The sequence below is a fragment of the Trichechus manatus genome, unplaced genomic scaffold (assembly GCF_000243295.1).
Source record: "Trichechus manatus latirostris isolate Lorelei unplaced genomic scaffold, TriManLat1.0 scaffold00023, whole genome shotgun sequence".
NCBI lineage: Eukaryota > Metazoa > Chordata > Mammalia > Sirenia > Trichechidae > Trichechus > Trichechus manatus.
Window position 1 is genome coordinate 9,815,208 of NW_004443959.1, and position 27,427 is coordinate 9,842,634.

General features: G+C 36.0%; 1 protein-coding gene across 2 annotated transcripts in view; it reads right to left on the minus strand.

Annotated features, from left to right (window-relative positions):
* Positions 1–265: 265 nt before the first annotated feature.
* The window catches only part of CPSF3 (cleavage and polyadenylation specific factor 3), a 42,740-nt gene continuing 15,578 nt past the window's right edge, over positions 266–27,427 (minus strand). Inside the window, exons 8-18 of one of the 2 annotated variants that reach the window (XM_004373074.2) lie at positions 25,372–25,547; positions 22,880–23,038; positions 21,826–21,972; positions 19,189–19,341; positions 14,791–14,899; positions 13,255–13,353; positions 11,280–11,374; positions 9,511–9,598; positions 5,378–5,447; positions 2,491–2,587; positions 266–459 (exon numbers count right to left, since the gene is read on the minus strand). In XM_004373074.2, coding sequence (XP_004373131.1) covers positions 358–459; positions 2,491–2,587; positions 5,378–5,447; positions 9,511–9,598; positions 11,280–11,374; positions 13,255–13,353; positions 14,791–14,899; positions 19,189–19,341; positions 21,826–21,972; positions 22,880–23,038; positions 25,372–25,547 — 1,295 coding nt within the window. In that variant the 3' untranslated portion in view covers positions 266–357. The remainder of the gene's footprint in view (positions 460–2,490; positions 2,588–5,377; positions 5,448–9,510; positions 9,599–11,279; positions 11,375–13,254; positions 13,354–14,790; positions 14,900–19,188; positions 19,342–21,825; positions 21,973–22,879; positions 23,039–25,371; positions 25,548–27,427) is intronic. The other variant, XM_023728270.1, reaches the window with a different exon arrangement.

Consider the following 27,427-nt stretch of genomic DNA (forward strand, 5'->3'; position numbering starts at 1 on the left):
TCCATTCCCAGCCAATGCACCTCATATGCAGCCACCACCTGTCCGTCTGTGGAGGCTTTTGTGTTGCTATGTTGCTGAACAGGTTTCAATGGAGCTTCCAGGCTAACAAACACTAGAAAGAAAGGCCTGACAATGTACTTCCAAAAAAAAAATCAGCCAGTGAAAACCCTATGGATCACAACAGTCTGATCTCATTGTGCATGGGGTTGCAACAAGTTCAGGACTGACTCCATGGCAGCTAACAGCAACAATGTCAAAAGTAAGTAGGCTACCGCAGAGAAACGAATGTATTTTAAGTAACAGTAGTAGAGTTAACCATTTAAAAAAAGTTTTAATGTATACAGAGATAAAAGGTTGTCAATGAACGGGTGTAAGGGCCTCGTAGAGTCTTTGTGCAGCCAGTTCCACCATTTCTCGGAGGGATTCGTCATCTTCACTTCCTTCTTCACATTCTACAGTCTGAAAGTGAAAGCACAAACATGCCCTTCAACTTAGCAGTCTAGAATTATTATATGAAAGATCAGTTACTACTCTTCAAGAAAAAACATTTCCTGCAGGGGTGGCGATCACAGTAGGACTGATTATCAAGATCCAGCAGAGCTGTGCTGCACACTTGGGAGCAGACTACCTTTATGCAGAAAGAGATTCCTGACAATTCTAAGAAACATACTGAGCACAATGGCTAAGTCTAATCAGATATTAATTTTTGGGGAAAAAAACTGGAAGTCTAGAGAACTACACTTACTTCAAAGCCCATATTTTGACCCAGTAAATGTTACTCCAAAGAATTTAGTATATGCAACACAAATTACTCAGCAAGTACTGGATGTAATCATCTACTCAACACTGTGTATTAAATTTGATTGAAGCTCAGTAATAATCTTCTAATTACTTCTTAAAACTCAACTACAAAACACTATATACTACTTAAAAATATTTTTTATTATACCATAAATGTGTTCCACATAAAAATTTAGGAAAGAAAGAAAAAAATACTCAATTCTGTGACTTAATGCTAACTACTGTTAACATTTCAGTGTATAACCTTCTAGACTTTTAACTATACATATGTATTTTCTTAAAATGAAAATGGGATAACCGATGATATATGCTGTCTTGTGACTTGTTTTTTTCTATTCAACAATGTATGGTGGACAACTGTGCACATTAATATACATCATTCTTGAAGGCTGTATATACAGTATTCCACGTATAAGGGTATAAACTAAACCAAACCCCTTGCCACCAAGTCGATTCTAACTCATAGTGACCCTGAAGGACAGAGTAGAACTGCCCTGTAGAGTTTCCAAGGCTGTACATCTTTACAGAAGGAGACTGCCACATCTTTCTCCTGCGAAGCAGCTAGTGGGTTCAAGGCGCCAACCTTTCAGTTAGCAGTTGAGTACTTTAACCACTGCACCACCAGGGCTCCATCATAAGGGTATACAATATACATTATCTATTCAGTTATTTTATTTTATAAACCCTATTCTTGTGTATTTAGGTTTCTTGTAACTTTTTTTGATGTTATAATCAATGCTAAAATAGACATCATTGCTCACTTGTCTAATTATTTTCTTCAGTTAAACTTGGTGGAATTGTGGGTTAAAGGTATTCACCTTCTTAAGGTTTCTGATACATATCATTAAATTGCCTTACAGAAAGAATCTATCACCTAATTTACACTCTCCCCAACAGCACACAAGAATAGCTATTTCCCCATTCTTTCACCATCGCTGGGTCATATCACTCTTCTTAATCTTTGTAATATGATAAGCAAACTGATATTTCATACTTTAAACTTGCATTTCCTCTAATTATTAGTGGAACTGAACATCTGTGTCATGTGTATTGGCTATCGATATTTCTTCTCTGATGAATACTTGTTCATGTCCTTAGCCTATTTTCCTGAGGTTAAAAAAAAAAAAAAAAACTAAAGTCTTTTCTCAAAACATCTATATAGTCCAAGAACATAAAAAAGAAATTTAAAACATACGTTATTTGTTTAGAACTGTTCTAATCTTCAAAAACAACCCAGCAATGAAGATATTCATTTATACTTGTGAGATAATTATGCCAGATCTGCCAGCGGGAGACCAGAATAGGCCCCCTACTCTGTAATCCTATGTTTTTGAAAAGCCACTTATATCTTATTTGTGCAAACAGAAGAGCTGCTTCTTTGAAAAAAACTGGAATCGACTAGATACTAAACTAGAGAAATGCTGGAGTAAATTAAGGTATATAATGGAAAACAAAAACAATGGAATAATATAAAAATGTGTATTATGCAGCAACATGGAAAAGCACTTATAACAGAATGATAAAAAGCTCAGGATGCACAACTTCATATATACCACTATGTGGGAAAACGAATATAGGAAAAACTGGAAGGAAATGTCAAAATGCAAAAGTAACCTGTTAGATATGGGATCACAGAGTTCTTCCTTCACTTTATTTTCCAAATTTCCTGACATGTAAAACGGAACCTACCCGTGTATCCAAGTTTATATTTGCAGTTTTTCCATCCACTGTGACACTAAGTACAGAGCCATCTTTTACACTTACACAGTCTTCTCCAAATATGTCCCTTAAAATAAAAAGGACGCAATATCAGTGGAAAATGCATTACACATAGATGAGAGGAAAAGAAAATTGAAGATCAGTCCTAGTTCTGAAACAGAATACAATTATATGCTACCCTATAGATATAGTATACCTACCCCGAGATATACTTCTTCATTATTTACCTTGCTATATTTTATTAACTTTATAAAACACGTAAGATGCTTCTATAAAAGCACTGATTAAGAATGCTCTCTTCAGCAGGCATTGTGCTAGCCACTCTATGTACATTATCTTAACTTACATAATTTTGGTAAGGACATTCTTTTACCCAGGAGGAAAACAAGACATAGGTAAGTGATTTGCTCGAAGCCCGATGGGCTAGCAGAGCAGCAGAGCTGGTATTCAAATCCAGGTTATCTAGGTTTAACTGGCTCTGAAGTCCATGCTAGCTGTCCCTTCCTTTTAATCAATTCTAAATGCCTACTTTGAGTTAGTTAAACTCAACGTTTACTGAGTTTCTCCTATGTGGCACACGCTGTGCTAAGTGGTGGGATATGGAAACCAACAACACCATCCGTCATTGAGAAGCTCCAGTTTAACCATTAATTTCAACATTCTTCCCCATCACTTAAAGAGGTACTCACAAAGAGCAGTACAATCAGTATGCTGGAAGCAGGTAAAAAAAAAGGTAGTCAGTGAATCTATAAAATCCATGAAGATTCTTTAGACAGTCAAGAATCGACAAAATTATTAAACTGGGGTGGGCGTGGGGCAACTATTTGTTCTTTTAGATAGTTAATGTTAATAAATACATTTGTGTAAACTTGGCTGGGTAACCTAGTATGAAGGAAAACCGTTGTATTTTAAATACAGAAATATATTCAAAAGGATAGGGAAAAAAGGTTTCATGTTCATGTAAATAATTATTGGTGGTGCTAAAGAAACCAATACATTTATTCTGACATAATCATAAGGATCTGAATGACTAGGGGAAAAAGCTGTATTTTTTAGAGTATGATCAACTTGAAACTTTAAACACCACAGCTCACGTTCCTGAGGCCAATATAAGCTTTGGCTCTTTTTCTCATATTCGTTCCTAATAGTTCAAGCGTGTGTGTGTGTTTGTGTGTGTGTGTGTGTGTGTGTGTGTGTGTGTGTGTGTGTCTGTGTGATTGGCAGGCCAGAGGGTGGTGTAAATAGGCTTAGGAGAAGAAAGCCAGAGTGGAAGGTAAAGTAGAAGGGTTAGCGACTGCTTCTAGATTCCCCTTGGCATGGCTGAACCTGAGGAGCTGTTGGCGTGTGAACCTTCATTCAGCACCACCATCTGCTGGACCAGAAGAAACTGTAACTACTTCAGTGAACACGGGTTTTTCTATTCCATTAGAGCCCAACAGCAGAGCTGTTCTAGCTACATTCCCCAGACTGGGACAGGACAGCACTGACACCCAGTTCCCACAGCAGGGCTTTTTAACCTGGGGTCCCAGAAGAGGCTTGCAGGGGGTGATTTAACTCCCAGAAATCCTAGGTAAAACTGTACGCACATGTGTATTTCCTACTCAGTGCCTCCCCACCCCCACCCCAACCCAGCCTGCGGGGAGAAGTTCCACGGCTCTTACCAGACTGTTGAAGGGGTCAATGATCTAAAAATCATTAACATATTCAGACTCTAAGGCTAGCAGGTCAAGCTTTCAGAAATACCCGCGGCAGAAAGACAGAAACAGGCATACTACAGCCACAGGGCTGGGAGCCAGCACAGAACCTGCTGCCTTTTAAATGGAAGTTACTGTTCCTGTATTATTAGCTGGCTTTCAGGGGATAATTTTTTTAAACAAAATGACAAGAAGAACACTTTTCTGAAGACGTGTGATTGCCTCTGTAAGCAATGTCACTATTTAAAGCCTATCGTCCACTTTTAAAAAGCCACTAAAGGGCTGCTTTAAAAAAGAAGAAGATTATGAGCTTAGAAATTTGGGGAAATGAAGGATGCAGCAGAACTGTTAACATAAAAATCTTCCAAACATGAAGAATACCTCATTTTGCTAAGATGCCCAATTAAACAAATAAATATTAAACAAAGGGGTCATTCATTCATCAAGTATTTACTGAGAGATTACGATGTGCGAGGCACTGTGGTAGACACTGAAATTACAAAAACTAGATACAAATCTTTTTATTTTTCCTTTTTTTGGTGTAATATATAAACTTAATTATAGTTATCCCTCCCACAAAGCAGTTTTATATGATTATTTTATTTGGAAAAATATTCCTAAATCAGGCTTAAAGGACACTTGAGGACACAGGAAAGACCTAATATTTAGTGTTTAGAAAAATACTGAGTTTAAAGGTAATTCATGGTCTACCAATTTACTATCTGAGAACAGTCTAGAAGAAAATCATTCTTAAAGAAGAATTCACATATAAAGAGAAGTAAATATGTAAAACAATTCTTAAAGACATAGTAACATTAGGCTAAGACTTTAATACTTGTCCTCAATCACAATGTTTTCTCTTTGCTGACTATGCCATCCCATGTAAGAACATCCTGAGGCTTTATTTTAAGTAAAATTTATTCATGGAGAAATGACTTACCAAGCAAGTCACGTGTACTTGGAACTAGCTTGAATGTTAGCTGGAAGGGATTTGAGAGGTAACACAGTTCAAACTGCTCTCTTTACTGATAGAAAAATAGGCCCCTGGAGTGGTTATGTGACCTTGTCTGAAGCCACATAACTAGTTAGAGATTAGGCCAGAGTTGAATCTAGGACTTCTTCTTTACTACTCCCTGTTGAGCAATAATGGGTGGAAAACTTACTGGAGCATGATTTCCAACCTCTTGCTGTAAACATGCATTTCCAATTTTTTAGAACCCTTATGTACTGCACCTGGAAAAAAAAGGGCAACAGAGAGATCAATTATCAATTCCTACTTAGAATAATTTCCAAATCAATAATCAGAACATACTTTACTGATAAGTCAAAGTGATTAACTATGGAATCCTTAAAGCGACAAACAAGTATATGTATCATCTATCTTCTAAGGCAAATTGATATTTTCATTACTTTATTTCCTGTTCTTATTAAAGAACCACAAAATGATATTTGAAAATTTAAAAATTTTTAATTTGATTTTCAATGTTTCTCAAACTTTTCCACATTTCATTTATGAGCAGAGGTGGGTGAAATTAACTCCAGGAGTTCTAGTGGCACATCCAAGCTTGAAAGATCTCTGAAGTCTTTTGTCTTATCTAAAACTTTATGTAAATTTAGCATTCTATTACATAATGCCTCTATTTGTTTTAATAAAAATTAATATTTAAAGTCACTTGCCAGTTAAATTACTTAGTGTTCCCCTAAAACAAAGAATCTGATGGTTCAGGACGATGAGCTGTATTTAATCTGGAGTTTCAAGTATACTCTGCTACATCATTAAGCACCTCCCAGTCCAGCAGCAGCAGCAACAAAGTAATGCAGAATTAGTAGTCTACCAGTTCTTCAAAAAGCTAAACAGAGGGTTACCATATGACCCAGCAATTCCACTACTAGGTACACACCCAAGAGAGATAAAAACATCTGTCCACACAAAAACTTGTACAAGAATGTTCATAGCAGTATTATTCATAATTGCCAGAATGTGGAAACAGCCTAAATGATGAATGGATAAACAAAATGTTGTACATTCATACAATGAATTATTATTTGGCTAGAAAAAGGAATGAAGTACTGATCGATGTTACAACACGGATTATGCTAAGTGAATGAAGCTAGACACAAAAGGACATATATTGTATGATTCCATTTATATGAAATGCCCAGAACACGCATATCTGTAGTAGACTAATGGTTTCCTTTGCCTGGGGGAAGTGATGGGTTGGGAGGTGATAGCTAAAGGGCATGGGGTTTCTTTTTGGAGTGATGTAAATGTTCTAAATTTGATTATACTGATGGTTGCACAATTCTGAATATACTAAAAAAACATGAATTGTATACTTTAAATGGGTGAATATTATGGTATGTGAATGTCTGAATAAAGCTATTACAAAAATAAAGTAGTATAGAATTGAATAATCCTTCAGACAAAACACACACACACTAAATATATATCATGAAGGAAAATATCAGAAATAATTTCATGGCCTTACCTACAAACAGGGAAATATAATCTAAAAATTCGTGATTTTAAAAAGACTTAAAAAATTAGATTTATGCAATATACTTTCAATTTCTCAGCTCAAATAATTATTTTATCATCGAATACAATTAAATATTTAACACAATATTACATATATAATCTAACTGTGCATTTTTACTAATTGACCTCAGTTATCTCACATACGTATTTAAGTCTATTCTACGTAGAGCCAAATGTCATTTCTTCTAAATTATTCTATAATTCAGAGTGTTTTTCCTCAAACTGTTTAATTCATAATTTTAACTGCATATATACCTAATGTGATGCCACTTAAGAAAGCTATATAATAAAACCTTTGTATTTTAATTATGATAATTATTTTATTATCAAGTATTAAATAACCATTAACTGACATGTAAATACAACCTCATAAAATATAGCCAGTTGCCATCAAGTTGATTATGACTTAAGGAGACCCCATGTGTATCAGAGTAGAACTGTGCCCCATAGGGTTTCAATGGCTAATTTTTTTGGAAGTAGATCTCACAGCCTTTTTCCGAGCTGCCTCTGGGTGGACTTGCACTGTCAACTTTCGATTAGTGGTCGAGTGTGTTAACCTTCTGTACCACCCAAGAACTCTCATAAAATACACATTATTAAAAAAAAAAAAATCTAAGCCATGAACTATTAAAATAAATGTTCCAAAATATATGTATGCATTTATGTGTGTGATATGTATACAGTCATCACTAACATTTATGATAAATTCTTCAGACACAAGAGATTATACTAAATGTGAAGTAAATCACACATTCATGTAAGTGTATCTGCCATTAATAGGTCAAAACAAGACACAGACATGCTGAAAACAGAGGCAGTGTACAAGAGAAGAACATAAGGGAACATGAGGACATAAAAGAATGTATACTGAAAATGTGTAAGTTTTACTATGTGCCTTCTGTGCCAATGGGGGAGATATACATTGGTGATCAAACACACAGTCATGGAAATAAATACAAGCTGTTTTCAGAACCTGAACTGGAGGGTTAGCAGGCTAAAGAAATGAAGAAGGAGCAAAATGTTATCAAAGAAGAATCAGACTGTTTCAAAGAAGGTGCCTCTAGAACAGGGGCTGGCAACTTTTTATGTAACAGTTTTTGTGGACCATATGCTTTTTCACAATTACTCAACCTGTCACTCTCAACTTCGCCCTTGTATCCAGAAGGAGCTTCAGACAATATGTAAACAAATGCATGTGCCTATATTTCAATAAAACTTTACTTAAAAAACAAAAACAGGTGGGGAGGAGGGGGCATAGTATTTGGTCCACGGGCTGTAGTTGTTCTAAAATGTTAAAATTCCAAGTCTGGAAGGGATAAAGTCAATTAGTTCAATAACAAATGTATAGAATGAATTTCCTCATGTGCAGCAAAGAAAACAGAGTATGTTGGTCCTTGCAATACTTTTCATCTTCTGAAGGATGTACAAGTACTGTCACTCAGCCCCATGGGTGACAATGTTCCACCCTAATGTATCACAAACACCCCTTGAGTCACCATCTTATCTCTTTAAAAGTCATCCTTGCCTGCTTTCTTTCTCTCACCCCCATATGTAATATCTAGTCCATTAGGAAGTACTGTTGGCTTTACCTTCAAAACATATCCAGAATCCAACCACTTTCTGCTACCTCTATCACTTACACCTGAAACTGAGCTACCATCTCTCACCTGGATGACAGCAAAAGCTCTTAAGAGGAATCTCTGCTTTCAAACTCACCCTCCTAATAGTCTATTCTCAACAAGCACCAGAGTTAAATCTTTAAACGCTTTGTCAGATCACATCACCCCGCTTCTCAAACTCTGCAATGTAATCTCATTCATTCAGACTCCTTAAAATGACTTATAAGGTCTTACATGATCTACCCCCACTCCAAACCCTACCAAGCTCCCTAGGGCCCACTAGAAGGTCAGCTCCTAGAGGGCAAGAATCGTTTGTTTTGGTCACTGATGTACCCCAGGCACCTAGGATAATGCCTGCCAAACAGCAGGTACCCAATAAATATTTGTTGAATGAATGTTAAATGAAAATATGCAAACAACTCTTTACTTCAGAAGAATATAAAATTTCATTCTAAGTACACTACAAAGTGGGAAAAAACTAGGGATATAAGGCAGCTAGCTACTTTTTAAATAAATGCTTAACAAAAATAACACGTAAGTCAAAAACCTATTCTAACTTGTCTGCAATAAACTACTGCTGAAATGTCCATAGGCTAGCCAAATGAAGAAATGCTTAGTATGTCTATTAGGTTGAGATAGGTCACTAATGACAGAACGATTATTTTTAACTGACTTATTAGAGATCAGAGTAAAGGCACATTTTCACTTTGCACCTGAAATACTCATGGTAAAGTCAAACCAATCTATGACACCTCCAATGTTCCTTCCTGTACAACACAGGCATTAAACATTTAGTGATTTAGCTGTTAAACCACAGCATCTTTTCTGCTTTTCAGCATAATCATTAGGCAGAGACTTCATAAGAACAGCAGATGACATCTTGACAACATAACTGATGGTCTTGTGCCAGCATGCTTTGCGATGACCCCTCCTCTAGTCATAAAGCAGGGAAATGGGTGAGAGGAGCTCAGAGAGTAAACATCACTGCAGGCTGCACAACATCTGAGTTGGCCTAGGCCACTTTTATATCGAATTTCATAAGGGGATTTCAAGTTTTTTAGGACTCTATTAACTGCTTTTTAGCTAACAGAACCACGGGAGAAAGAAAAGATTAATTGGTAATGAACTAATTCCGTACCTTTTCTTATTTTTGGGTTTGACTGAACTTCTAATATCACAGTTGTTACTGTATCTGCATACATATCATTGGAAGGGTTTGCTAGCCACTGTAAAGCAAAAGGCAGAATTAGGAAGGTATAACTACTGCCAACCACAAAAGCTGCGGGTACTACCCACCCATCCATGAACTGTTCACATGGGGATACTGCTTCTAGCATTTTCACCGAGACAATGCAATCAAAGAAATGATCGGACTAATTAAAAAGAAAATTAACTAATTCATTGTTTATGGAAATTAATAATTTATTTTGGTGTCACTAAACAATATATGGAGCCTTGGTGATGCAGTGATTAAGAGCTCGCCTGGTAATCAAAAGGTCGGCAGTTTGAATCCACTAGCCACTCGTTAGGCAGTTCTACTCTGTCTTATAGGGTTGCTGTGAGTCAGAGTCGACTAGATGACAATGGGTTTGGGCTTTTGTTTTTTTTTAATCAGCCTCTTCATTTTATAAGGAAGGAAACTAAGGCTCAAAAATAACTTGCCCAAGATAACACAGGCAGTAACTACTGCTGCTGGGATTCAAACTCAGATTCCTAATCACCATATTTTAGCAGCATATACAATATGGTAATAGAGCAATATTTTAAACATTTACTTTTGTTTCTCATGTGAAGCCTAAGATCACCTAACACTCTTCCACATGCCCAGTGCTCCAGGAAAGTTCTCCGTGTCTACCAGTTTAGGTGAGACGAGTTTAATTTTTCAGGAATGAGTGCCCTCCCTATCCTTTATTATCTCTCGAAAGAACTCTTTTATAGGCAACTTGAGGTACTTAAAAAACTTTCTCTAAGATTTCCTTTGGTGAGTTAACTTCAAAGATAAAATACAATCTCTGATAGTATTTAGTAGCAAGAATAAAGTCTCTAATAACTTTTCCCCCTTCTCTAATAAAGTTTATATATTATTGTATGTAACTTCATGTTATAGATAACTACTCCTTTTGACACTTTCTTCAGTTAATTAGTTTTATCTTATGAATCAGTTAGACTTAAATCACAGAATTTTAGTGGGACTAGACCTGACAGATTGCTTGTTGTTTTGAAAAACAGTATTTATGAATAAAATAGTTGACCATAAATCTAACTTGAGGCAGAGAAATAGACAAGATGTCTCCCTGGATCAGTCAGTTCCAGAATTCACTTTGAAAGTCTTCCTTTAAACTTAACAGAGCAACCATCAAAGTCGACTATCATTCCTTTGTGCCTGGGTTCTAAATTCTCCCAGTAGGAATTTAAAATCCTACCAGTAGGAACCACATTCACCAAAATGAATGATTTCTACTTCTTTGGATTTGTGTCACTTTAATGTTGCTTATTTGAATCTTCAAGATTCCACTCTCTTAAAGAATGTTGCATGACAAGTTTGACTGAACGTAACAGAATTAGATTATTATTTAGAGAATTTAAGACCTTTTGATGTCACTGAAGACATCCTGGGGCACCACAAAATTAATTGAGAGTTATTCATATGAGAGACCTATACTGATTATACATATTATTAAGGCATAATTTATTATTAGTTCCCATGCTATTGTAACTACATAGAAAATACCTAGCTATGTTATTTTTAAAGCTGATCCTGGAAAGAAAAATGTACACATACATACTTTCTCCTCCTCAATTTTTTTTTTTTTTCTGATTAGGCAGAAATTAATTTTCTCTAACATTACAGGTGAACTCTTTTAAAACTTTTTTTCCTCCTTGTTTAGGTAAATGATCTTATCTTACTTCTAATACCACCATTCCTGGCTCCTGTATTACAGTAATATTTTTGAACACTTTCAGAGCAGGTTTCTCTTGAATTTCTAATTCTTCTACATCACCTGAAAAAAAAGAATTACAAGATGTGTATCATTTTATCATAATCTTCCAGAGGCACAATTATTCATTTGTTTACAGTGACAGCTGAGATACAGCTAATACACAGTGAAAAAATTAATACCTCATTTGTATAGTCAGTTTTTAAACAGCTTAGTTTTATGTTAATTGCTCATAGCAAGCAACCAAAAGATATCAACATATATTATAAAAATTCATATAACCAGGAAGGATTTACCTTGGACATTAACATTTTATCAGTAGCAAACTTTGGTGATTTTCAAACATCTGTGTTTGCATAAGAGATTAAGCCTTCCCTTAGCACCTTAACATTTAATATGCGACCAGTCAGTCAACTGGAGCCCTGGTGGAGCAATGGTTAAGAGCTCAGCTGCTAACCCAAAGGTTGGCAGTTCGAATCCACCAGCAGCTTCTTGGAAACCCTATGGGGCAGTTCTACTCTGTCCTATAGGGTCGTTCCGAGTTGGAATCGACTTGATGGCAAGGGGTTTTTTTGTTTGTTTTGGTTTAGTCAGTTAACTGACACTTCTACGTTATGTTTTCCTAAGTTTACTCTTTCTATAACCCTTCATTACTATATTTTTTCTCCTTAATTTTTTTTTTTTGATGGCATGTGTTTTCAGTATTGGAATGCATGCTTACTAACTGAGTATGTTTAAATTTTTGGCTGGTAACATGGATTTTGAGAAATATGATACAGTAATACAAGCCACCAATGAGGCGAGTGGCACTGTGGCACCACTGATCTGTGGTGTGACAATATACCAATGAGAGCTATAGAAATAATTCATTGCGGGTATCTTCCCGTTAGGTTACATGCGGAATCTCTAGTTTTCCAAATATGACGTAGAAAAACCAAAACAAACCCATCAGGGCTCCATAATTATGCCCGGAAGCCTTATCTTGCAGAAATCAAGGAAAAAAAGGCAAAAGTTTACAAAATTAACATGTCTAGGGAACATCACCTAATAGAATGCTCAACCTACACAACAGTGAGGCTCCACCTCCAGTCTGTCACACATTTCAAAAGGGACCCACCGTGATGCTAAATGCATTAGAACAGGAACCTTGCCCTTGGGGTCCAGAGGTGTAAAAAGTGGCTGGTATACTATTAACCCAGTGGTAATGAAAGAGATAAGGAAATTCTATCCTCTAAGATGAGACTTCTCTGGTCATCCTAGTAATCTCTTAGTCAAGGATTAATTCAGACATACTTTATTCACTTTCTATGTTATAATTCACAATTTGAACACGAGGTTCTCAGTTAAAAAAAAAGACTTTCTCTCTACTGGTTGATTTTACAGCAGCACTTTACTTATGAATCATGAAGGACATATTAATGGAAAGTATACTTTGTAATTTGAAAAGTGTTTCTGCTTTATTCAAGAAAGTCCACACATCTTTTAATTTAGGCATTGCCCCTCCTAATGTTAAGACATAAAGATCTCTAATTCAAAATAGTCTAATAGGAAAACAGAATAGGTTTACCAGTGGTCATGTACTTTTATAAAACCTGTTGTATACAGTGGTACTGACAGAATCATAAAAATTATTTTCACTGAGCAAAGAAAAGAAATAGATAAAATTTTAAGTACAGTCAACTAAAGTAGATTTTAAAAACAAGAAGCAAAGACTACTGATATTTTTAGAATTTTAAGTGGATCAAGGATAAGAGGTATTATGAGATTAAAAAACAATTTATGAGTATATTTTCAAAATTTTCACCTACAGAAGGCAATAACATGACCAAGTATAAAATTTGTGCAATTATAATTACCAAAATTAAATAATACCTTTTCCTAGATCTATAATTCTCTTACTCAAAAACATAAACCATTAAACAAATTTCACTAAGTAAACATACCTGTCAATTTCTGTAGCTGGTAATAGAGTAAATTAAAAGGACCAGTATACGGAATTGCTTGAGTCTGTTTTACAGTACTCATGGCCAAGTCGGTATAATCTGAAGAGAAAATTAGAATAAATATACTTTAATAAACAACACTAGTCCCAGAAAATATAATTTGCAAACACTTATTAGGAGTAAGGAAAAAATAAGTAAAAGCAAAGTAAATGAGAATATGTTTTTCAGAAAGCTAACGAAGTGCTCCTTAATTTGGTCCCATTCAGTATTTCCACCTTATCTCTCTACATGTGTTTCTCCCCCTCAATTAATTTATGCTCTAGTCACAAGAAACCATCCTCATCCCCTCAGACACATCAGACTCTTCAACCTCTCCAAGCTGTCACTGCCTTCTTTTCTGCTTGGCAACTGCTAACAATCCTTCAATGTCCGGCCCAAGTGCTACCTCATTTGCAAAGCTTTTCCTGACTCTTCTAGGCCCAGTGTCTGCTTCTCACATACTTAGAATGTACTTCTGTGTATCCCTGATCAACCTTGTGACTATCTCTTCACAAGAGTGTTTCATTAGACTGAGCTTTTCAAGGGCTAGGACTATGCTTTTTAGTAGATCTTTATTCCTCCAGCACCTGCCACAATGCCTGGCATAGAGTAAAAGCTCACTAATTGGTGAATGAAGGAACAAGTTATATACTGTTTGTATGATGGGCTCAAAGCTGACAGTTGGCCTATTTCAATACCACTATTTCTTATTCCTTCATAAATCACTTAAAAGTTATTAGTGCTACATAAATAAAATTGAACACAGTTATTTATTTGAATATAATACCATAATCATTGGAAAAGTAACTACTTATTAATGGCTTAGCATTTACACAGGCACAGAATGCAGAGCGAAATGTTCATAAACTTTGGAAAAATAGCAATTTACAAACTTAAATGTTTGCCTTTTGAGCTTTGTGCAAACTTTTATTCTTCTCTATAAGCTTCAGTTTATATACACTATGGGCTTTGGCTATATAGTTGGTGTAACTTATTTGGATGATGAAAGAAAGTTCTCACACAATAAAAAAAGTTATTAGTCTTTACGTTAATTTTTTTTTCCCTTTTAAATAAATTATAAAAGTTTTTGTCCCCTACTCCTAATCATTCTTTTGGAATGGTGACAAACAGAAAGCCCAGCAAGGGATGTAGACACATAAGTCATAAAAAACAAAAAGCTTGTTTAGGGACTCCAAAGTTCCTTAAGAAAATAAAGCAGCAATACTCTGTTGTAAAAGGTAGAAAAAAGGTCAGCAAGAGTAGTCAATCTGTTTTAGATATGAACTTGTATTTCCAATTAAGAAAAAAGTTATTAATGTTTCCATAGTTGACGGAAGATTTTATTTTTTAGCATAAAGGTAACTGGATTATTAACTTTCACCTATTTCTATTTTATTATTCAGTCGTTACTTAAACCTGGCTACTATGTAGAAGTTTTTATAGATTTTCTCTCAATGCAAAGATCAAATTACATTTGATGTTTAACAGTATACTTACTGGAGAGGTCACAAGGAGAAAGTATGTGATAATTAAAGTTTCTTTTAACAAGTATTCCTGAGACCCGCTGGCCTTGTTCTGGTTTTTTGTCTGCCAAAAAGCCCATGACCTATTAAAAAAAAAAAAAAAAAAAAAAAACCTTAAATTAGAATCTTATAAAATGCAATTATTCAGGCACTCAATCATAATGATGACCATTAGACACCTGAATTATGAAAACAATGCGAGAATTTAACCATGAAGACAATAAATGGTTACATACCTCTCAGTGCAGGGCAGTAACGGGACTACCAAGATCCCAAAGGGATCATACGCCATGATCAAGTGGGATTCACACCAGGACTATAAGGGTGGCTCAACATTAGAAAATCAATGTAATCAACCATATAAATAAAACAAAGGAAAAGAACCATATGATCATATCAATTTATGCAGAAAAGGCATTTGATAAAATTTCAACATCCTTTCCTGATAAAAACCCTCAGCAAAATAGGAATAGAAGGGAAATTTCTCAACACAATCAAGGACATGTACACAAAACCAACAGCCAACATTATATTCAATGGAGAAAGACTGAGAGCCTTCCCCTTGAGAATGGGAATGAGATAAGGATGCCCATTATCACCACTCTTATTCAACACTGCACTGGAAGTCCCAGACAGAGCAGTAAGGCAAGAAAGAGAAATAAAAGGTATCCAAATTGGAAGGAAGAAGTAAAACTATCTCTATCTGCAGATGACATGGTCCTATACACAGAAGACCCTAAAGATTCCACAAGAAAATTGCTGGAATAGAAGAATTCAGTAATGTTGCAGGGTACAAGATCAACACACAAAAATCGGTTGGTTTCCTTTACACTAACAAGCAGCATTTTGAAAAAGAAATCCAGAAAATAATACCATTTACAAAACAGTAAAATATTTAGGAATTAACCTAACCAGGGAGGTAAAAGACTTATACAATGAAAATTATAAAATATTACTACAAGAGACTAAAAGAGACCTTCTTAAATAGAAGGACATTCCATGCTCATGGACTGGAAGACTTAATGTAGCGAAAATGTCAACTCTACCTAAAGTGATCTACAGAAACAATGCAATCCCAATACAAACCCCAACAACAATCTTTACTGAAATGGAAAAACTAATAACCGACTTCATATGGAGAGGAAAGAAACTCCGAATAGCCACGACAATATTGAAGAAGAATAACAAAGCAGGAGGCCCCATACTTCCTGATATCAAAACATACTATATAGCCATTGTAATAAAAACAGCCAGATATTGGTGCAAAGACAGACACATAGACCAGTGGAATAGAATTGAGAACTCAGAAATAAATCCAGCCGTCTATGGACAACTGATTTCAACAAGAGGTCAAAGTCCATTCATTAAATGGGGCAGAAACAATCTCTTTAATAAATGGTGCTGGCAAAACTGAATATTCATTTGCAGAAAAATGAAACAAGAATCATACCTCACACCATACACAAAAACTAACTCAAAATGGATCAAAGACCTAAATGTTAAACCTAAAACTATAAAATTCCTGGAAAAAAACATAGGGAGAAAACTATAGAACCTAATCTTTTGTAAAAATAGGATAACAAACGTAACAACAAATGCATAAAAAGACAAAATAGATAAATGGGACCTCATAAAAATTAAAAACTTATGCTCATCAAAAAACATTATCAAAAAAGTAAAAAAAGAACCTACAGACTGGGAAAAAATCTTCAGAAATGACATCTTCGATAAGGGTCTAATTGCTAAAATTTATAGAAAACTTCAACAACACAACAAAAAGACAAACGACCCAATTACAAAATGGGCAAAGGACACACACAGAACCTTCACCAAAGAGGACATCCAAGCAGCCAACAAAAACATGAAAAGATGCTCACTATCACTAGCCATTAGAGATGCAAATCAAAACTACAATGAGATACCATTTCACACCTGCTAAAATGGCACTGATTAAAAAAACAGAAAAGAACAAATGTTGGCAAGCGTGTGGGGAGATTGGAACCCTTATCCATTGCTGGTGGGACAGTAAAATGGTACAACCACTATGGAAAGCAGTATGGCACTTCCCAAAAAACCAGAAATAGAACTACCCTATGATCCAGTGATCCCACTACTAGGAATATACCCTAGAGACCTAAAAGTAGTGACACAGACAGACATATGTACAGCTATGTTCACTGCAGCTTTATTTACAATAGCAAAAAAAATGGAAACAACCGAAGTGCCTATCAATGGCTGAATGGATAAGCAAAATGTGGTATACACATACAATGGAATACCATGCAACCATAAAAAACAATGAGTCTGTGAAACGTATTATAATATAGATGGACCTGGAGGACATAATGCTAAGTGAAATAAGACAAGCACATAAGGACGAATATTGTATCATACCTCTTTTATAAGAATAGACATATATAAGGAGACCAATGTTCATTGGTGGTTACCAGGGGGAGGAAGGGTGGGAAGGGGCAACACGCTTTAGATTGCAGATAGTATTTCTGGTGATGGAAAAAGTGGTGCTCCATGTGGGTGTAGTGAGCAGAGCATGGCCAGAGTAAATGATGTCATAGAGAGGCGCTAATTATTGAGTAAAGGATGCCTATACTAAACAATTTGACATATATAAGATGCCAACAACTCCCACAGAGACCAGAAAACGAGCCTTCAATCACATGGATGGGTAAAGGCATATAAGTATATGGGTAAGTACAGGTGTATACATATGTGAGAACAGACAGAAGTATCTATATGTACGTCTAAATACAGACATGTGTGGGCAAGCACATACATTCATTGAAGACACAACTACAGATACTCCTCAGACATAACCAAATACTTTCTGAGACTGGTTTTCTAGGTTTGAAAGCTTAGGCCTATAGTCTCGTGGGACAACTCAGTCAACTGGCATAATATAATTTACAAAGTTTATGTTCTGCATTCTAGTGAATAGTGTCTGGGGTCTTAAAAACTCGTAAGCGACCATCTAAGATACAACTACTACTGGTCTCTACTCATCAGGAGCAAAGGAGTAAGAAGGTAACCAAAATCTCAGAGAAGAAACAAGTCTACAAGGCTGATAGCCTACATGAGCCACATCTCAACTACTCTAAGACCAGAAGAACTAGATGGTATCTGGCTACCAGTGCTGACCGATCTGACCCGGGTCACAACAGATGATCCCAGATCAAATGGGAGAAAAATGTAGAACAAAGCTCAAATTCTTAAAAAAGGCCAGACTAGTTGGATCACCTGAGACCAGAAGACTCTCTAAGACTATAACCCTGAGACACTCTTTAAACCTTGAACCCAAACTATCCCGAGATCACCTTTTAGCAGAAAAGCAGAGTGACATATAAAATAAAAGGTATTACCTGTTAGATTGGTGCCCTACTGAAAAACCACCTGTATGAGTCCAAAAGGTCAACATTTAATTTAAGTAAAGATGAAAAGGTAAGGGGGCAGGGAAACTAGAGTACTGAAAATGCAACAACCAGAACACAATTAAAGAGAATGCTGACACACTGTGAAAAATGTACCTAATGTCACTGATCAATTTGTGTGACAATTGTTAAATGGGAACCTAACTTGCTGTGTAAACATTTACCAAAAACACAACAAAATATTATTTTATTTTAAAAAAAATTTTTTTGGATGTAGTGAAAAAAAAAAAAAACAGCAAGTAGTATTTGTTTACCCATAGCATGGAAAGGGGAAATAAGTGGGGATGTGGATTAAAGAGCTGTCAAATTCAGCCGCATTAAGTTCTAACCTATTTGAAAATTTTTCCATGTGAAGAAATGAATTAGAAGCTGAAGAAAACTAAAAAGTATAAGGATAAAATTCTTGTAGTGTACTAAGTAGAGAGAAATCACCAAGCATATTTTCTCAATTTGATTAAAAGAGGTCTATTTTCTTAAGAAGGAGCCCTGGTGGCACCGTGGTTAAACACTTGGCTGCTAACTGAAAGGTCGGCGGTTTGAACCCACCAGCTGCTCCAGAGGAGAAAGAAGTGGTAGCTTGGAAACCCTATGGGGCAGTTCTACTCTGTCTCTACAGGGTCACTGTGAGTTAGAATTGACTCGACGGCAGTGAGTTTCTGGGTTTTTATCTTCTTAAGACGTATACACTTCCATAGGAGTTTGGGTAGCACACGTGGTTAGATTGGCTGCTAACTGAAAGACTGGCGGTTCGAACCCACCCATGGCTCTGAGGAAGAAAAGTCCTGGTGATCTGCTTCTGTAAAGGAAACCCTACGGAGCAGTTCTACTCTGTAACATGTGGGGTCGCCAAGACTGGATGGCAGCTAACAACAACAACATATACTTCTGGGAAGAAAACATGTGACTAAGGTTAAGAAACAGGCTTTTACCTTGGCTAGTTTTTCTCCTCTGAAGTTTAAGGTCACGGCTTCTGTATTCCGAGGATTATGAACCTCTATGTGAACTTCATCATTATCTTCATACTCTCGAATCAGAGCTGCTTTCAACCTGGCCATCTCGTTCTGTTCTCCATGGACTAAAATCTACACGGAATAATTTTTAAAAGAGTACAGGGAAACATTCTTAATTCAGATTAATGATGGCCCTTAACTGAATTAAATACATGAAATGGAAGACGTGACATTACTACACTGTACTACTTCTAAGGGCCTCCAGTCAATCGAACTTGCATAGAGCCATCTTCATCATGTGGCCTTAAGAGATCCTTAAGTGGAATTATTTCAAAAAAGAGTAAAGAAAACTTATTTTCTACTTCAATCTTTGCCACTAAGTAGACATACAACTTTTATGAAAGCCACAGACTTGTTTTAAGCTTCCATGTTCACACTGGGAAAGGGGCTGGACTAGGTGACTTCTATACTCTCTACTAGCTTTAAATGTCTAGGATTCTGATATAAAACTACTACTGCTACTCCTATAGTCTCAGAAAACATCCTTTTCTTTTTTTTTTAAGATTTCTTAATATAAGACTTTCTTTATAAAGCTTAATATAAGTTTTTTTTTTGGAAAAAACGACTTCTGATGTTTTCTTCTATTTATTAAAGCAATACCAAATAAAGCATTTCAGAACTAAATAAAATTGTAAGCTTTGAAGGGTACTATATTTTTCGCAAAAAAACGCACCCACATAAATAATATGTCCACAGATATAACGTGCATAGGAAAACAATGCCACAAGGGAGTTGTGCAGTTTGCAAAATAACATGTAACGTGTGTTATCTGGATAAAAATACAGTATTTACAACTATTGCATTAGCTACCAGTCTCTTTCTGTTCAGTTTTATAACTCATATTTTACAAGACAGATAACCCTTAACCTATAGATTACTGTGGACTACTTCTTGTCTTGGGCTAACAGAAGCACACCCAGTGTCACTACGAGGCAGAGGCACACAGCCTAGTGGTAAAGAGCCAGGCTTTAGGGTCTGGCTGCCCGAACACAAATCGTGTTACTGTCACTTACTACCTGTGTAGCTTTAAGCAAGTCACTTACCCTATCAGTTTTCTCATCTACAAAACAGTTGTTAGTTGTGAGGATCATGCAGAACACTAGCACAATGCTGGGCACATGGGAAATACTCGATCAATGCTAGATGTTAAACGGAGAAAGATGTGGCAGTCTGGGCTGGTAAAGATTACAGCCTTGGAAACCCAATGGGCAGTTCTACTCTGTCCTACAAGGTCACGATGAGTCAGAACCAACTCAAGGCAATGGTTTTGGCATTACTTATTATCACTACCAGTATTATTCTTTAATCATGTACATAAACTTTTGCTAGACCTGGTTATTAAAAGAAGGTAAGCATCAAGTTCAACCCAGGGTTTTAAACTATTAAGCACAGACACAAAGCAGCAAGAGTGATGAAAGGAAACAGGACTGAGAATGAAGCGGTGGTAACAGAGAGAAAGAGTGACAAAGCTTGTTCTCTGTGGCTTTAAAATCCGGGGGAACAGCCCTAAGGCACACATACTAGAAAACACCTGTGTGGAGACTACACTGTAACTAAACTCCATCCGCTGGGATGCTAAAAAGTAGGGGAATGATTTTCTCCACCAAAGAATGTGCTCCTTAAGGGCCAGGGGTAAATACCTGTGAGGACTATCATGCCAAAAGAACTTAAAAACTAATAAAAGGCTGTTTCTGCTAAACTAATTTTTAATACATTCAGAAAGGATACTTCGTTTGTTTTCTATAGATACATGTTCCATAAGTGTCCCTCTAATTAAAGCTACACTTTTTTTTCAGTTAACTCTTGTCCCCAGTCCCACCAAAATATATAACTGTTACTTTTGTAAGACACTTAACATATAGATGTTATACTTAAAAATATATTTATAAGGAGCTATGAAATAAGTATTGCATACCTATTTAAATCTTAAACTTTTACTATTAAATGACTGGGCCCTCTCCTAGTTCCAAATTATCCTTGCACTGCACATTTGCTATTGTTATTATGCATTTAGCATGTACCAGGTTATAGGGTTGCTATGAGTTGGAATCGACTCGACGGCAACAGGTTTGCGTTTTTCTGGATGTACGAGGCACGGCATTAAGAGGTTGAGATGTAATCTTCTCTCAGTTAGTGGTCACAGTAATCTTATGTGGTACATATTATTATCTCCATTTACAAATGAGGCACAGAAAGGTTAAGCAACTTGTCCCAGGGTACACAGTAAATAAGGGATGGAGCTGGGATTCGAAACAATCAGTCTGACTCCAAAAGCCTGTGCTCTTAAGTTATTAGGGAGGCAGCAAAATACAATGGAAAGAACACTGGGACTGGGGTTAGTAGATCTGAGAAAGAGTGGAGGAAATTAAAATCCATAGCTTGTCTAACTCAAAGGGGAGCTAGCTGTAAAGGTCAAACAAACCCAAGTGTAAGTGATGGCGCTTTGTTTACAAAGTGCTACATTAATAGAAGGTGGTGTTTGACTTGTGGGCTGGCCACTGTAAAGTTTCTTGGGTATGCTCTTTTTAAAAAATATAAATAAAATTCATGACTAACCACATGAGGAGGTTTCAAAGCACGAATAAATTCACTGGTTTGCTGGTAATCTGTGTGAGCAGAAAAGGAAATGTAATCAACAGACATTTTCAGTGGTAACTTCTGTCCAGACATGGTAGTGATTTCTTCGGGTTCAGACATGATATGCTGTTAAAAAACAAAGAGAAAAAAGAAAACAAACTATTCACTTAGGAAAGAAAAAGTATATTTTATATTTGTCATGTAGTCATACACTCATTATGTTAAAATTAGGACCTTTAGCACGAACTTCATTCTAACACTACTGATTTAATAAATTTCAAAACTCATTTTCTGGGTCTAGCAAACATTTAAAGTAACCAGGTGAACGGAAACCCAATGTATGTGGAATGCTGCAGGGAAAATCATTACTGTTAGGGTTAGAAAAGCAAACCTGTATTGCTAACTACTCTTCTGCTCTACAAAGTCACTGCCTAGATATGAGAATTTATAGAAAGGATATTTCTATTCTAGAAATCTATTTCAAATACATGGTCAATAGTTCCTCTAAATGGCTTCACAGAATAAGGCAAAAGTAATAAAATTGATCACAGTGGCAAACTGTAACGTATTTTAAAAAATAAAAGTTACAGTTAAGAGCAGATAAGTGAACGATGCTTGGATGTTCAGAAATTGTCTTTAAAGTTTTGCGTATATTTTCTACAATATCTACATCCCTAAGAGTTAACGTCAACTATTTTATACCAATAGGAAGATAAGCAGTTAACCCAAACACATTACACAATTTTTCAATGAGAATATTTATTAGTAAACCTCTTCTTTATCAGACAGGTTCCCCTCCATTTTTTACTTGCAACCAGATGAATGCTTCTCTAGCTTTGGTGTGCATGTCAATCACTTGGGGATCTTGTTACGCCATTCATAGTCTGCTTAAGTCCTCAATCTTTTGAACATCTCTAGCTATCTATTTCTATCCTCATATTTAAAGGATTACTTCAATGAAAAATCCTGTGAGGATACTGCCACCTCTGCAATTTTGATTAGAAATAACCAAAAGCCTAAGACTATAACTGACCTTGGCAAGTGTCCCTTCTACACAGTATCCTGCTATAATGACACCGTTCCTTTTATCAGTACACCAGCTTTCAAACAGCTCTCTGGATAAGCCACTTTGCATCATACCCGGGGAAGCCATGACAACACTGGGACCAATGTCATCAAAATGATCCATGCTCTGAAAGAGAGAAAAGAATGGTAAAAAGCATGTTAACAACAAAGCAAGCATCCTTTATTTTTTAATAACAAAAAGCTCGGTAAAAAAGATTAATCACACTAATGAAAGGGTCTTGACAATTCCTGAACAGTTCAGGCTGGAATGACAGGAAAACTGTGATGTATACTTTCTTTATGTTCTCTAATCACATTTGATTCTGTAATGTTCTTAAACCACATATTTGTAAGTCACTATTATGTATGTTTTTATAATGCTTTTTACATTGTTATGGTGTTTTTATAATGCTTTTAAACACCAATGTATGTCACTTATAATGTGAAGTTAGAAATAGAAACATGTATACTTCTATAATGTTCTTTAACATTTAACTGTAAGTTGTTAGAAAGTTGTTCTAACCTTGAAAACAGACAAAGTATGTTGCGAATAACTTCCTTAAACTGGGCTGTGTACCTGCACTCTGTGGTAACGGAATGTAACATTAATTAAATCTCTATAAATTAACAAAACGTAAATATGTCACTAAGCAATTTCCATAATTTTAATTAACTTGGCCTTGAAACATATGTAGTAAACAAGAACAAAAATCTGTCATGCCTTAACTGGCAATAATTCAAATCTCTATAAATTAACAAAACATAAATATGTCATACAACAATGCCCTTAACTGGCAATCAAGTATACCAATTACACTTGGACATGACAGCACATGTGGTATATAAACCTGAGGATTTCTGCTCATTTTTGGAGAAAAAGGCAGAAGCAAAAGGTCTGACTCTGTCTGAAGACTGAGAAGCCTGCTGAGACATTGCCGGCCACAATCAACCTTGGACCCTATCTACGGGGGATCTCTGAGTTTGAGGGGTAGTAAGGTCTTCTCTCCAAACACTCATTAGAGGTAAAAGCCTGAAGTCTAAAGATTTGGACTCTAACATTTAAGTTAACATTGTGATCGTCAACTTTGAGCTTCCAATGTGAAGCAAATGTCCTGAGGTCTTACTTATGTGCCTTGCCATGACTACCTTGCAATAAACTAAATGAGTTTTTGCATAACAAACCTGAGCATTTCTTTATTTATTCTTAAGAAAAAATCTCCAGGACAAAAACAAAGTAATAAAAAGCAGTTCATTCACATTGACCTTCAAAACCTTCTATTAGTAGCTAAAGGGCCATTAGAATAGTCCTAAGTTGGGAGAAGGGTCCTTGAGCCAGAAAGAGAGAGGGAACAATAATCAGGAAAATGTGAAAGGCTTCTTTTCTCTTGTCTTAGAGTACTACTGCTCAATAGTTATTAAATTTAAAAACAAAACTTCATAAAAATTAACGATTGTTTACAAAATTAGAGTCATATTACTAAAACCCTTCACAGATACCATTTTAAAAAGAGTAAATTTGAAATACCAATTTCAGCAAGGCTTTTAAGACTGAACAAGGAATAACAAGTTTTTTGGGGGGTGGTTTGTCCCTACCCTTTGGATAAATTATTGGTTTGTAGTCTCACGCTATTGTTAGCTTTCTCTTATAACAACTGCCCAATAAAAAATTAAAGTAGATTTAAGTAAGATGATTTCAAACACAAGTACACAGATAATCTATGACTTAAATTTCCTGTACGTCAATGGTCACCACAGCCAAACTTCTGGTAGACACAGGAAATTTCTCTTCCTTCTGTGTATCTGCTTAAGATTGTTCTTCCCTTCCCTATTGAGGATTCTCCACCTGGATTGTTGTAATTATCCCTATAATCAACCCTACCCTCCAGAGATTTTGATTTAACTGGTATGGGGTTCATCCCCAGCATCAGGATTTTTAAAAACTCCCCAGGTGGTTTCATTGTATAGCAAAGTTTGAGAACCTCTGCTCTAGAGTTCAGACCAGTGCTTCTCAAACTTTAAGGCACGTACCCATCACCTGGAGAATCCTGTTAAAATGCAGACTCTGGTTCAGTAGATCTGCGATGAGGCTTGAGATTCTGAACTTCTAGTAGCAAGGCCTTGCAATTCAAAGACTGACAGCATAAGTATCACTCTTAAAAATGCAAAGCCCTGAGCCCCACCCCTGATGGCATAGTGGTTAAGGGCTTGGCTGCTAACTGAAAGGCTGACTGTTCGAACCCATCAGCTGCTCTGCAGGAGAAAGATGTGGCAGTCTGCTTCCATAAGTACAGCCTTGGAAACCCTACGGGGCAGTTCTACTCTGTCCTACAGGGTCACTACGAGTTAGACGGGTAGAGACAAGATAGCAAGAGGGATTCAGCAAGAGTCAACTATAGGTGACCTCTAACTACTAATGACTTATTTGTGTTTTATTCATCTGTTTCTTCCACAAGCACTCACCTTGAGGTTACTAATGTGTTTAAAAACAAAGGGATTATTGATGTTGATCTGTTTGCGGATTTTGTCATTCATGGCATTTACATACGTCTGGTACACTGCCATACACTTCTTGGCCAAAGATGATGCATAGTATATTGGAATGTCATGAAGTTCTGGGTGATTCTGCCAGTATTCATCTAGAGAGAGATTTAACAAAATACAAACATTATTATGTGGGGTAAGTAGTACAAATAATAAATTATACATATAATTAATTTTTAAAAATTTAAGCAATATTAAAGCATATAACCATATTTTAAAGAGTTTAAGAAAAATTAGCCTATCCTTACTAACTTAAAATTACAGTTAAACTACCGAACTAAAACTTATTTCTAAGCACTAGTGCAAGATCTAAAAAAGAATGCTGTGATCATAATTAAAAAATGTGGGGGTTGGATTTCGTGTAAGTTTACAGTGAATAATAGACTATAATTTACCCCAGGGAGACATTAAATTCTGTGATGGTTTTAAATAGTAATGGCTAACCAAATAGTGTCTGATAATTAATGAAAGCAGTGGGCAATATACTTTCAAACAAAGTCTTCTTTTAAGGGAAATAAAAAAACAAAAAAAATCATAGCGACCCTATAGAACAGAGTTGAACTGCCCCAAAGGGTTTCCAAGGCTGCAATCTTTACGGAAGTACTTCGATTGCCACATCTTTCTCTTGTGGAACAGCTAGTGAATTTGAACCACTGCCCTTCCGGTTAGCAGCCAAGCTCTTAACCACTGCACACGAGAGCTTCTATTTTAAGGGAAAGCCCTCATTAAATCCCAAATTGTATAGGAAATGGTATGGCCAAAAGACATCACTTACCCTATTAAGTGCATCTTCATTCATTTAGGAAATGCATTAAATGCCTAGGAGCTCCTTGGTGGCAAACAAATGGTTAACAGCTCTGCTGCTAACCAAAAGGCTAGCGGTTCAAACCCACCCAGAGGAGCCTCAGAAGAAAGGTCTGGCCATTTGCTTCCAAAAGGTCACAGCCTTGAAAACCCTGTATACACAGGGTCTCCATGAGTCAGAATCGACTTGAAGCAACTTGTTTGGTTTATTTATTTATTTTAAATGCCTAGTATGTAATTTACATTTATTATCTCTAATTTTGAAAACAACTTTACAGATGAGGAAACTGAGTTTAAAAAAGGTTGAACAGTATAGGGATGACTTGTTTTTACCATGTCCTGTATTCTTATGAAATAACATGCTTTACACATTCTTTTTTTTTGGCCAAGGGCCCTCCTCATCCCCCAGGTATGTTCAAAAGTGCGTTATACTAAATTTTTTTACGTTACTGTAAAACAAATTAGCATAGCATGCTTATGAAAACACCTCATGTGGGAGGGTGCGATTGGCAAAAAAACATAACATGTGCGTTATTTGCGTAAAAATACAATAAGTGATAATGCTTTATAAAGACAGCGACTTTTTCTGTTACATGTATTACAAATATATTTGCCTTCTTGTTTGTTTTGTTCATATTTTTCAGATGTAATTAAATTTTTAATGGTGTCAAAGTTTTCAACACATACACTTATGACTTCTCATATACTCTGAAAAGCATTCTACATCCTAAGGTCACATCTCCTATTTTTTGTATTTTTATGAATAAAGTTTAAATATTAAAAAATAGTCAAATAACTAGCCCAAGGTCATATGGCTAGTACACAGATGAGATTGGAAATTGATGACTCTAATGGCTATCGTCCTTTTACTGTTTTACATTACAAGCAACTCAAAGAGTCACTATGAGTCAAAATCGACTCGATGGCAATGGGTTTGGTTTGTGGTTTATTACGAGCATGAATTCAAGCGGAAAAAAAGGAGCAACCAATTGGAGAAAGCAGTCCTGGTTCATAAAAAGAATCATAATATATGGTTTGATGGTAGGGTTGCCAGAGAAAACATAGAATGTGTAAAAACACCACAAAAAAAGAAAATTACATACCAATATCCCTCATGAACATTGACGCAAAAATCCTCAACAAAATTCTAGCCAATAGAATTCAGCAACAT